This window comes from Magallana gigas, chromosome 2 (assembly GCF_963853765.1).
Source record: "Magallana gigas chromosome 2, xbMagGiga1.1, whole genome shotgun sequence".
NCBI lineage: Eukaryota > Metazoa > Mollusca > Bivalvia > Ostreida > Ostreidae > Magallana > Magallana gigas.
In genome coordinates, this window is record NC_088854.1 from 53,953,259 (window position 1) to 53,967,481 (window position 14,223).

General features: G+C 32.6%; 1 protein-coding gene across 1 annotated transcript; it reads left to right on the forward strand.

Annotated features, from left to right (window-relative positions):
- The first annotated feature begins 266 nt into the window (after positions 1–266).
- Positions 267–3,084, forward strand: LOC117681374 (ankyrin repeat domain-containing protein 50-like). The gene has a single exon (XM_034445561.2). It carries the CDS (start codon positions 529–531, stop codon positions 3,046–3,048), a length of 2,520 nt encoding a protein of 839 aa, XP_034301452.2. The 5' UTR covers positions 267–528; the 3' UTR covers positions 3,049–3,084.
- Positions 3,085–14,223: the final 11,139 nt, after the last annotated feature.

Genomic DNA, 14,223 nt, shown 5'->3' on the forward strand with positions numbered 1-14,223 from the left:
AATATCCAGGGTAAAAAAATGGACTTTTATTTATACAGGATATTCATTGTCCATATAGTTTGTATTATGCTGATTTTACCATACCTATTGTTGCTCAGGTGAGTGATGTGGCCAATGGGCCTCTTATTAAATATAAAATTGTTTAAACTTAAAAGTTTTGATATCTTTTAATATCACGGATCTATTTTTGTTTAAGTCTGAACTCAAAATTTGTATCTATTTATCTATTTTAAATTGTTTAAGTATTTTTTTTTCTTTGTAGAATCACGAGTTGAAAAGGCCATTTTTGACCAATGGGAACAAGACGACTCTTGTTTTATTTTAACAAAGGCGTGCAAAGAAGTAGGGAAAAATATAAAAAACAGGAATTTGGTTATTGTGGCTGGTCATTCAGGATCCGGAAAGTCAGCCATTATTCAACATATTTCGCTCCAATACAGAGACCAGGGCTGGACCGTAAAAAGAGTAAAAAAGGTACAAGACATTGTGGATGAATACTCCTCAGGACAATTTCAAAATAATAAAACCATGTGCGTTTTTAATGATCCATTAGGAAAAGAATCTTTTGATGAAATATTGAATAATTCATGGCAAACATATGAAGAGGAATTAAAGTTGTACTTAAAAACAGCAAAACTTGTGATGTCGAGTAGAAATCACATTATTTTTGATACTAGAGTGACACATAATCTTGTGAATCAATCACATATCGTAAATATCGATGATGACAAATATAAATTATCTGTAAATGAAAAACGGCAGATTTTGGCCATATATACATCTGATATGAATTTATCCGACAAAGATTGTGATGAGATCGTTGAAGTAGAAATGTATTTTCCGTTATTGTGTAAATTATATTCTAGCAAAGACGATTACAAAAATATGGGCATAGGATTTTTTAAAGAACCCGTAACAGTGCTGAAAGAGGAAATAATAGGGTTCAGAAAAAAAGACATCGGTAAATATTGTGCTTTGGCTCTCCTTGTACTTTTTAACGATGATCTTTGCGTAAGTGATCTTCTAAACAATAAAGACACGGAAAAAAAAATTAAACACACGTTAAAACTCTGTGGATTACCAAAGAACACACCACCTTCGGTTATTGGGGACAATCTTAACTCCATTAAAGATTTTTTTGTCAAAAAGATTGGCGACACGTATCATTTTTATCATGATTTTGTGAATGAAGTTACCACTCATGTGTTTGGAACAGATTATCCAACTTCAACAATAAAATACGCCGATATTGGCTTCCTCAGAAGAAGAGTAGGGCTAGAAAATTGTCAAAAACACAAAGACTCGTTTGCTATCTATTTAAGTGACAGATACACAGAAGATCTTGGAGAAAGGCTTTTTACTGAACTGTTTGGAGAACGCCTTGTAGATGTCGTACTCAATCCCTGTCTCCGGAATAAAAAAATAATCAAAGTACTAAAAAAAAAGATAGCAGATCATCCCGAAAATATACAAATGTTCCTAGAACCAAAGAAAATTAAGATTGATGAACAAGAACTTTATCGGACATCTAAAGATTTAATTTTGTCTAAACTTTCCTTTTTGAATTTAGAAAATGAAGTATCGCCACTTTTTGCTCTGATTGTATTTTGTCACACGCAACTATCACAGTACTGCATAAATACTCTACAACAAAGGCAGATCGATTTAACCAGCTTTTCCCTCATTCCTGCGATGTATTGCAATGGGTCAATAGAACTGTTTAATAACGTTTTTAAAGGTCATGCAGAAAAACCTTTGAAAAAGACATGGGGAGAAGTCTTCCCTATTCACATTGTATCTGTGTTCCATAATTATGAATTACTTGATGAGTTGATTAAGTCAGGTGCAAATGTCAATCAAAAGACTGACGATTGCGAATGTTTCACACCCCTTATGTTAGCATCTGGTAACGAAACCCAGGAAAACGGAAACTACAATCATGGGGAATCCGGTGCAACACGGAGAGACAAAACCGTAGAAATTTTACTGAGGAATGGAGCAGACATCAATTTATGTAGTGAGCACGGAGTCACTCCTCTTATTGTAGCTTGTTTTAAAGGACATGATAGCACTGTGAAACTTTTATTGAATGAAGTAGAGATTAATTCACGCCAGAAAAATGTAGACATTCTTCTTTTTATTGCTTGTCTACAAGGACATAATATAACTGTACAACTTTTACTAAGTAATGGGGCAGACATTAATTCATGTGATAAGGACGGAACCAGTCCTCTTTCTGCAGCTTGTCGTAACGGAAATGATAGAACTGTACATCTTCTGCTGAATAAGGGGGCAGACATTAATCTATGTGGTAAGGACGGAGCCAGTCCTCTTTATGCAGCTTGTCAAAACGGACATAATATCACTATACAAATTTTACTGAGTAATGGGGCAGACATTAATTTATGTGATACGGACGGAATCAGTCCTCTTCATGAAGCTTGTCATTACGGACATACTAGAACTGTTCAACTTTTACTGAGTAATGGAGCAAACATTAATTTATGCCAGAAAAATGGAACCAGTCCTCTTTTTACAGCTTGTCAGGAAGGACATGATAACATTGTAAAACTTTTACTGAGTAATGGAGCAGACATTAATTTATATATGAAGAGCGGGGCCAGTCCACTGTATGTAGCTTGTCAAGAAGGACTTCATAGCACTGTAAAACTTTTACTAAAAAATGAAATAGACTTTGATTTATGTGATCAGTTTGGAGCAAGTCCTCTTAATGCAGCCAGTCGTAACGGACATAACAGCACTGTGCAACTTTTACTGAGTAATGGAGCAAACATTGATTTATGCCAGAATAATGGAGCCAGTCCTCTTCATGAAGATTGTTGTAATGGACATGAGAGCATTGTACAACTTTTACTGAGCAATGGAGCAGACATTAATTTATGCCAGAAAAATGGAGCCAGCCCTCTTCATGCAGCATGTTTTAATGGACATGTTAGCACTGTACAACTATTGCTGAGTAATGGAGTAGATATAAATCAATGTATGGAGAGCAGAACCAGTCCTCTATTTTTTGCTTGGCAAAACTGACATGATAGCATTGTACAGCTTTTACTGAGTAATGGAGCAGACATAAATTTATGCAAGGAAAATGGAGCCAGTCCACTCTTTTCAGCTTGTCATAAGGGCGATGATAGTACTGTACAACTTTTACTGCGTAATGAAGCAGACATTCATTTATGCCAAAAAATTGAACATGCCCTCTTCATGCAGCTTGTTGTAATGGACATGTTAGCACTGTACAATTATTGCTGAGTAATGGAGTAGATATAAATCAATGCATGGAGAGCAGAACCAGTCCTCTATTCATCGCTTGTCTAAACGGACATAATAGCATTGTACAGCTTTTACTGAGTAATGGAGCAAACATTGATTTATGCCAGAATAATGGAGTCAGTGCTCTTCATGAAGCTTGTTGTAATGGACATGAGAGCATTGTACAACTTTTACTGAGCAATGGAGCAGACATAAATCTATGTATGGAGACCGGAACCAGTCCTATTTATTCCGCTTGTCGAAACGGACATAATAGAGTAGTGCAACTTTTAGCGAGTAATGGAGCAGACATTAATTTATGCCAGAAAAATGGAACAAGTCCGCTTCATGAAGCTTGTTGTAATGGACATGAGTTCCCAGTACAACTTTTACTAAGTAATGAGGCAGAATTAAATTTATGTGATAAGGGCGGACCATGTCTTCTTCATCCAGCTAGTTATAATGGACAGGATAGCATTGTACAGACTTTACTGAATAATGGAACATACATCAATTTATGCAAGGAAAATGGAGCCAGTCCACTCTTTTTAGCATGTCAAAAGGGCCATTATAGCACCGTACAACTTTTACTGAGTAATGAAGCAGACATTAATTCATGTAATAAAAATGGAGCCAGTCCTCTTATTGCAGCTTGTTATAATGGACATGTTAGCATTGTAAAACTTTTACTGTGTAATGGAACAGAAATTGATTTCTGCTCGAAAAATAAAGCCAGCCCTCTTCATGCAGCTTGTTGTAATGGACATGTTAGCATTGTACAACTTTTACTGAGCAATGGAACAGATATAAATCTATGTGTGGAGAGCGGAACTAGTCCTATTTATTCCGCTTGTCGAAAGGGACATAATAAAGTAGTGCAACTTTTACTGAGTAATGGAGCAGACATTAATTTATGCCAGAAAAATGGAGCCAGCCCTCTTCATGCAGCATGTTTTAATAGACATGTTAGCACTGTACAACTATTGCTGAGTAATGGAGTAGATATAAATCAATGTATGGAGAGCAGAACCAGTCCTCTATTTTTTGCTTGTCAAAACTGACGTGATAGCATTGTACAGCTTTTACTGAGTAATGGAGCAGACATTGATTTATGCCAGAATAATGGAGCCAGTCCTCTTCATGAAGCTTGTTGTAATGGACATGAGAGCATTGTACAACTTTTACTAAGCAATGGAGCAGATATAAATCTATGTGTGGAGAGCGGAAGTAGTCCTATTTTTTCCGCTTGTCGAAACGGACATAATAGAGTAGTGCAACTTTTAATGAGTAATGGAGCAGACACTAATTTATGCCAGTAAAATGGAGCTAGTCCTCTTCATGAATCTTGTTATAATGGACATGAGAGCACTGTACAACAATTGCTGAGTAATAGAGCAGACATAAATTTATCCCTGACAAATGGAGCCAGTCCTCTCTTTTTAGCTTGTCAAAAGGGCCATAATAGCACTGTACAACTTTTACGGAGTAATGGAGCAGATATTAATTTATGCAAGAAAAATGGAACCAGTCTTCTTCATGAAGCTTGTTTTTATGGACATGAGAGCACTGTACAACTTCTACTGAGTAATGAGGCAGAATTAAATTTATCTGATAAGGACGGACCACGTTCTCTTTTTGCAGCTAGTTATAATGGATATGATATCATTATACAACTTTTACTTAGCAATAGATCAGACATAAATTTATGCCAGAGAAATGGAGTCAGTTCACACTTATTAGCTTGTCAAAAGGGCCATGATAGCACTGTACAACTTCTACTGAGTTATGGAGCAGACTTTAATTTATGCCTAAAAAATGGATCCAGTCCTCTTTTTTTAGCTTGTCAAAAGGGCCATGATAGCACTGTACAGCTTTTACTGAGTAATGGAGCAGACATAAATTAATGCTAGAAAAATGGAGCCAATCGTTTTCATGCAGCTTGTTGTAATGGGCATGATAGCATTTTACAACTTTTACTTAGTAATGGAGCTGCCATTCATTTATGCCTGAAAAATGGAGCCAGCCCTCTTCATAAAGCTTGTAATAATGGACATGTTAGCACATACAACTATTACTGAATAATGGAGTTGATATAAATCTATGTATGGAGAGCAAAACCAGTCCTATTTTTTTCGCCTGTCAAAAAAGACATGATAGCATTGTACAAGTTTTACTGAATAATTGAGCAGACATTACTTTATGCCTCAAAAATGGAGCCAGTCCTCTTCATGAAGCTTCCTCTAATGGACATGTTAGCACTGTACAACATTTGCTCAGTAATTGAGCAGATATAAATTTATGCCAAAAATTCAAAACCAGTCCTCTTCGTGAAGCTTGTTATAATAAATATAATAACACTGTACAAGTTTTACTGAGTAATGATGCAGAATCAAATTTATGTGATAAGAACGGATCCCGTCCTCTTCATGCAGCTATTCATGATATCATTATACAACTTTTACTGAGTAATGGAGTAGACATAAGTTTATGCCGGAAAACGGATCCAGCCCTCTTTATTATGAAGCTTGTAGTAAATGGACAGTTAGCACTATTCAACTATTACTGCGTAATTGAGTAGATATAACTCTATGTATGGAGAGCAGAACTTGTCCTCTTTTTTCTCCTGTCAAAACAGAAATGATAACATGTACAGCTATTACAGAGTAATGAAGCAGATATTAGATTATTTGATTAGGAAGGAACGAGTAGCACTGTACAACTTTTACTGAGAAATGGAGCAGACATTAATTCCTGCCAGAAAAATGGAGCCAGTCCTCTTCATGAAGCTTGTAATAATAAACATGTTAACACTGTACAACTTTTTTGAACAATGAAGCAGACTTTAATTTATGCCTAAAAAATGAACCGGTCCTCTATGTTTAGCTTATCAAAGTGGACGTGACAGCACTATACAACTTTTCTTGGGTAAAGGATCGGACATTTATTTATGCCACAAAAAGGGAGATAGTCCTCTTCATAGAGTTTGTTGTAATGGACACCTTAGCATTGTAAAACATTTACTGAGAAATGGAGCAGACAATAATATATGCAAGAAAAATGGAGCCAGTCCTCTCTTTTTAGTTTGTCAAAAAGGACATGATAGCACTCTACACCTTTTATTGAGTAATGGGGCAGGCATTAATTGATGCAAGAAAAACGGAATCAGTCCTCTTTATGCAGCTCGTCATAACGGAGAAAATAGCATTGTACAACTTTTATTGAGTAATGATGCAGACATTAATTTATGCCTCAAAAATGAAATCAATCCACTTTATGAAGCTTGTTATAATTGACATGATAGCACTGTACAACTTTTACTGAAAAATAGAGCAGACATTATGTTAAAACAAAGTTAGTCCTCTTATAATTGCTTTTGAGAATAGACATTACGAAATTGTTAATATTTCACTTAACAACGGCACAGACACTAGTCTGGCTTGTGTATGGGAATTCAATTCCGCTTTTGGTACATTGCTTTGATAAACAAGACTGCACAGTTGTATTTTACTACAAAAAGACAACATTTCAAATAACCTGTATGACCCGGATTCGTATTTTTCTCTGTTTGTATCATATCAGGTAGCAATAGTGACAAGAATGATGTTATAAGGAAGAGTCTATAAGGTTTAAGGATAATTTAACATTTATATTATTTAGTGATCTGAGAAATTAAATACGTAAAAGCAATTTATGATATCGAAGCAGAACTCTTGTTGAAAACAAACGTTTTCGTTGCCTTAGAGAGTGTTAACATCTTTTAAAAAAGTAAAGTGAAATTTAATAAAAGAGATTTATTCTATTAATTTTTATCTTCCCTAAACCGAAGGATTAAGTGTGCTTTTCTGGTCACCTGTTGTCTGTCCTCCGACTGTCCGTCCATCTGTCCTTAAACTTTTAACATTTTTGACTTCTCCTCTAGAATCACTGGGCCAAATTAAGCCAAGCTTAATACAAAGCATCCGCATTGGAAGAAGGTGTTTAAATGTTTAAATAAAGAGCTTAATCCTTTTTAAACGGGAGATTATTGCAAATCGGTAAAAATAGGGTGTGTGTCTTTAAAAAAATTCTTCTCAAGAACTACTACCAGAAATGTCAATATTAACACCAAAGCTTGTATCTATACTGAATAATTTTAGTTGTAAAAATTGTGACCCCCGGATTAATACTTGGGCCCCAAAAGGGGTTCAAATTTTAACCTAGAAACATGTTTAATGTTTAAAGAGAGAGTACAGCTGAAAACACGTGTTAATAACTTCAGATTTACCCATTGTTTCGTTAGGAAATAAGAAATAACGTTGATTGTAACAGTTGAAATAAATAAAAATCCCTTTCATGTACCTAATTAATGTACTTAGAGCTTCCGGAAATTTAAGACGGAACCGGAATAATCTTATATAGTTTATTTGTACCACGTGGATTTTGATTGACAGTAATTGACACAAACTGAAAACTACAAGATATTCGCCTGACTCCGATCATCGTGGTATACGAGGTAAAAAGGACTCTATGATCACTTTCTCGATAATCTATTTATGGTTTTAAAATTTCAGTTCATTTTAAAATGAACAAACATAAATGAGTCAAATAACTTCTCAAGGGGCCTCAATTACAAAAATAAATTTAGCTTGTAGTCAACTCCTATGATAAGCACGCAAAATAAATGCTTACAGAATAATAATTGTGGTTATTTTAATTTTTTTTTAACAACTATCACCTTGGAGAAGTAGAAAAGACATATTTTTATCAACAAACATGTACAGGAGAATCTTCGCGAGCGGCCCTGCATGTGTTTTGTTTAAAGTAAATGCGCATGCGTAATAGTATAGAAGGCTGACCCCGTAACATGTGCAATGTATTTATGTGATGGGTTAATATACGTAATTATTAATTTTAATGAAATAATTAGATTTATTTAATGGAGAACTTTGTAATTTTCTGAAAGTTTATACAAAAATACCGAACCCGATCGGAACATTTTTTCAAGTCTGTTTTTTGTTAAGATGCGCCGTACTGTCTCTTTAAAAATCTTCTTCTTAAGAACTATAATGTTACTATATGATATTACTATGCAAGCATCCGTTGAAAGTTTAAATTCTAAATTATGAAAATGGTGACCGCGGACTAATACTAGGGCTCCAAGATAGGTACACAGTTTAACATAGAAAGATATAAGGAAAATGTTTGACTATCTTCTAAAACTATAATGTTATAATTTGTGATATTACTATCAAGCATTCGTATATAGTGTAAATTCTAACCATTAAAATCGTCATATTAAGTCTAATACAGGGGCATCAAGAGGAGTTAAAAGTTTTTAATATATAAGTTAGAAATATATAGAAAAATGGTTAAAAACTTATTCTCAAAGTCTATAAAAATACAAATTGTGATTTTACTTAAATTTGAAAGCATTCTTGTATAGTGAGAATTTTAAATTGAAAAAATCGTGACCCCCAGCCCTTAAATGAAGCCCCAGGAGGGTTTTCATTTTCCCATCGGGAAAATGTTTAAAGAACTTCTTCTCACAGTGCTCAACATTAACGCTTGTTTACTTGTCCGGTACTAGTGAAAAAAATACGGACAAGATAATTCTGTTTGGCATTTGTTCGACTAAACAAGCGCATTTTATTAGCTCATGTGAGCCAAAGGCTCAAGTAAGATTTTCTGATCAAGATTTGCTCGTTGTCTGTCGTCGTGGTCGACGTCGTAAACTTTTCCTTTTTGCATTTTCTTTTCCAGAACCACTAGGCCGATTTCAACCAAACTTGGCACAAATCATCACTGAGTGATGAAGATTCAAGTTAATTAAAAAAAGGGTCACGCCCTCTTTTACAAGTCTAGACAACCCCCGTTTATTAAGGATAGCTCAATTTAAAGGTGTCTGCCAATTTTTACCAAATTTGGAAAGTCGTTTTGCATTGTGAGTGAAATTATCCTCCCTATTTGGAGGATAGCGTTGGTATATTTCAAAGGCTTCGTGCATATTTTAAATGCAAAAAAATGCAAGCACCAGACCATATTGAAAGTAAAGTTAAGGAAACAAACTAATGACTGTATGCGGCGATTTGAAATTTACAACTGTTTCATTTAATAAAGATAACAAAATGGTAATGTTTATCCCTCATTCAAACATAATTGAATTCATTACGTTTAGAGACACATAATGAATATCTTGATCTGCTATATTGTACATGTACAAAGTAACTATTTGCATACCTTAGGGACTTTGTAACTCTTATTCTGATTAATACACGGGTTATTTAGTATCATGTAAAATTAATTCCTTCACACAAAAAGAAATTGTTAAAGTTTATTAATCAAAATGATACCATTTATAAATATCAATTACACTGAATTTTGGAGAGTCTTCACTGAAAATAGTTTTCTTTAAAATCAGCCCTTAAATTATTTGAACTTTAATATTTATTAAATATAATCAATGAATATAATTGATGACAGCTAAATAAGGTGTTTTTTAATTGTCTTATATTTTATGTCATAGAGAACTCCCTTTGTAAAAACATAGTTAATTACCCTTCCTCTGAAAAGATCCACCAGGGAGCGCAAGTATCTATCCTTCAATTTTGGAGGATAAAATCTATAAAATCTATTTATTGAACTTTCACATATAGTCATATATCCAGAGTAATGTACATGTATAGCGCATAAACATAGATATGTAATTGCAATGTAAACGTATACATTTATAAGATTAGTTTGATTGATACATTCAGTATTCATATTTAATGTATATGTAATTTTACATCTTAATCCTTGAAAGAGTTACAATGTAATTTAAACAGTGATTGTATATAATATCTGTAAAAATATTTTTTTTTATTTTAGAAAAAGGTAAAAAAAAAAAAATAAATAAAATAAAAATACAGAACAAAAATAAAAAGAGACTGGCAGGGAGAGATTATAGATGGTGATGAATGTTCCAAACGTTGAAATATATCTTTCCAATAAATAACAAATTAAACAAATGATAATTACAGTATTTCAGAAGCAAACGTTTTTCTGTAAACAGTCTTCTGGTTATAGATTTCTTTATGATATTTACATCTAGCCTTGATGTTTTAATTTTACTTTGAAGAATATATTTTTTGTGAAAAAATAATGATGCCTAGCCTATAAATATCTCTATTATCACATTTTCCAAAACGGATTGGATATTTATCAAAATTGTTTTGTAAACCAAAGATATCTGTCATCCTTTTCTTTAATTCCAACTTTCTTTAACTAAATAACAGTCGACATAAATGTGTTCTATTTTCTCAGGGGTCTGTCGACAGAAGCAATACAATGAAGGATTTACTATCCCTACTCAATGTAAATAATAATTAATTGGCAATATCCTATGTAATACATGTATTTGGTATTGAAGCCACAGTAATTTTGAATCCTTTGTGCATTTTAAAGAGGCATGGTCACGATTTTGGTAAAAAAAAAATTCTGTTTTTATTATTAACAGTGCTTTATGAATGCATTTTTAATGATCAAATGAAATTTGGATGCCAGTCGATGAGTTTTAAGCAAGATACAGGGCTCACAATTCTTCATTATGTAAACAAGGCTCGTGCCCTGTTTTTGTTTACAACGGTTCAATATACCAGTGAAAAATCCAAATGCAACCCCCAACACCCCGAAAATAATTATATATAAGATATATAAATAGATTAATTAATTAAAGAAAACAAATATTAAATGCATTAAAGTTATTTAAGCTGCAGAGAGGCAAATTAGCAAACATGTAACAAACAAAGATAAAGGTTGTCAAATTCGATTCCTATGTTTCCACAACTTTGGGGCGTACACGAGTTTCTTTTCCAAAAAAGAAATATTTATTCTTTTTGGTCAACCTTTTGCACGGAAATTTTATCGCATATTTACTGATATTACTTTTTAAGTATCTTTATAGTTCTGAAGCAAGTTTAAAATCAATAGCTGTATTTGAACCTCGGAAGTCATAAGATGTTAAATTATATTCACGATTTCACTACTAGTTTATACGTTATCAATACTTTTTTTTTTACATGTATATATATTTTATTCAATACATTACAAAATAAACGAGGCAACATCTCCGCAGAGACCCTCAGGTATATCGTCACCTGGGGTGCCAGGGGCCCTCTGGATCAGATAAGTTATAGTTTTATACAGTCTTATATCAATATGGATTTTCAGTAAATGCATAAATACATATAGTTATATTTTAAATGTGTAAGCAATAAATTCACAAATTTCATACATTGTATTCCGAATATGGAAATATCAATCATATAATATATAATAATAATATATAATAATATTCAGTCTGAGTTATGTCATTAAATACATGTACATATAAAGAAAAATATTATGCATAGTTAATTTACAAAATGAGTTAGTAGGGGATTCCAAATAAAGTGTCCATAGAAACCCCTACTAATTATGCTCCAAAGGCCGGGTCACCCTTGGATTATTTCAGTTTTTCACACAATGTGTCTAAAATTTTGAACTCATATGATACGCTTTTAGAGGATTTTGTTGTAAGGAAGAACTGAGTAAGAGCATTTTTCAAAAAACATAGAATACCATTATATGATACATTTTCGCTTAATACTCTACATTTCATTTTATATTTATACATCAAAACATCATTTATACATTATACAGGATATAACATTGTTTAAAACAAATGTATTTTCATTAATATATGCTGGAAAACCAACAACAATAATTTTCTATGACACGTTTACATTTAAAACCTCAGATATTTTTTTCAATAATGGTTGAAAAATATAACAATCAAAAATAAGATGTTTAACATCTTCTTCTAGATTACAAATAATACAATTTTTGTCTAGATCTGTTTTCCATTTACTTACATATTTGTTACATGTTATAAGATTATGCAATAGTTTACAATTAAATTCTGACACATTTTTATCAAATATTTTCTTTATTTTTTCCGTATATATATTTTCCAACACATAAGTGTCATCGAGTAAAAAAGTATTTGCCCACACACTTTCCATGTTAGGTTTTTTTTTAGTTTTGTTGAAGTAAGATACTATAGAAGAAGCTTGACTTTTGCCTTTCGATTGACTTAATATGACCTTGAAAATTAAATACAAATTTTAAATGCCTTCGTTTTGCGGAATCTCGAAGGTTTGTTTTTTAAGCATATTTTTGAAGGGCACTTTTGACAGTTATATACTCACAGGGATAGTTGTTTGTAGTTTTAAGCGTGTTCTTAATTTCTTCTAAAGTTAGAAATTCATTGCATCAATATCATCATTTACAAATATTAGTCCACTTTTAACCCATGCTGGAAAAAAAGAGGTTTTTCCTTACATGTTATGTTTTTATTAAACCATATATTTTGAATTTGAAGTTTTTTTTTACTATAACTTTTGCACTCATTAAAGGCACATATCACTTCTTTATAGAAATTTGGAAGGTGTTTTATGGTTAGGTCTTCTGTCTTTGTAACCAGCACAGCTGCTCCAATCAGATACCGGGGCATTTTTCAAACGCTCTTTTAAATAATAATTATTAGTTAATAGGGTTCTGTATAAAGTTACAAATCGAGTCACTTTGTCTGCTTTAATTAGAGGTTTCGCAACAGAGTTGTCAGTGTGCTTATCTTTTAGAACAGGCGTTTGATTTGACTTTCATCAAAAGATTTTACATTGCATTCTTTATTGTTGTGTCCAATGTGGATCCCTAGGCATTTTACAGTGGTCTTATCTATAACGATATTTTGTATGAAATTTTCTTCTTTAAGCATATTTTTTAGTTCTCCTAAAAGTATACATTCAGTTTTCGATAGATTTAATTTCGTTCCCGAAACACTTCCAAAATTTTCGATAATGTCAATTGTCTTCTCTAATAAGTCTGTGTTTTTTAAAGGGAAAGTACTATCATCAGCGTGTTGTATACATTTCATTTCTCTATCTATTCCTTCTAGTTTAAAGCCTTTAATTGAGTTTGTACTATTTACCCTTTTGTTCAGAATTTCCATAACAAATAAGAATAATAACGCTGAGACATGGCATCCTTGTCGTATCCCCCTGTGCAATTTTACATTTTCGTGAGTTTCATCCATTATTTTTAATGTAAAAATATGGGTTAGAGTAAAGAATTTTTATCCATTTGATAAAGTTTTCTCCGAAATTAATTTTTTTAACGATTTAAACAGAAAGTTCCACTCTACGGAGTCAAAAGTCTTTTGAAAGTCGGCAAATAGGAGAATTCCATCAGTATTTGTATTTTCACAATATTCAAAAATATCTAAAATAAGCCTGGTATTATTGCCAATATATCTCCCTTTTATACCGGTATATCCTGATTGATTTTTACTTATCAACTTGTCGATAACTTTTTGCAGCCTTCTAGCAAATATAAAAGCAATTATTTTATAGTCACAATTTGTGAGACTGATAGGCCGATAATTTTCTAATTTATCTAATTCTCCTTTTTTATGAATTAAAGAAAGAACTGAACATTTTTGTGGTATTGTTAATTCTTCTTCAAGATTTTTGATAAAGCTTCATATAAATAGTATTTTAGATTCTTCCAGAACATTTTATAAAATTCAGTAGGTAAACCATCTATTCCGGGTGACTTAATCACATAATTTTAGTCAAATGTATATCACATCCAAATATCCCAACATGTAAATTGTATTTGGCACATTTATGCATAGTTACCCGTAGCATCTAAATAGCAATTATTTGCATACCCGATGAACCATTGTCCCACATAAAAGTCTACTTTTATAGTTTACCAAGTATTTCAAAGATTCAAATAGCCACATCAGGGCCTGCTAAGAACATATATTTGAAGTCGATGGGTTTCGTAAGATGCAGGTGTCAACTATATTTGTGTTGAATCAGGATGGTAGAAGTGATACTATAGTACAAGGCTTTTATAAATTTATTAAGCTAAGCAACACCAACAAGT

Excerpts from the sequence above, each read along its gene's own strand:
- LOC117681374 (XM_034445561.2), top strand. The coding sequence starts at position 529 with ATGTGCGTTTTTAATGATCCATTAGGAAAAGAATCTTTTGATGAAATA.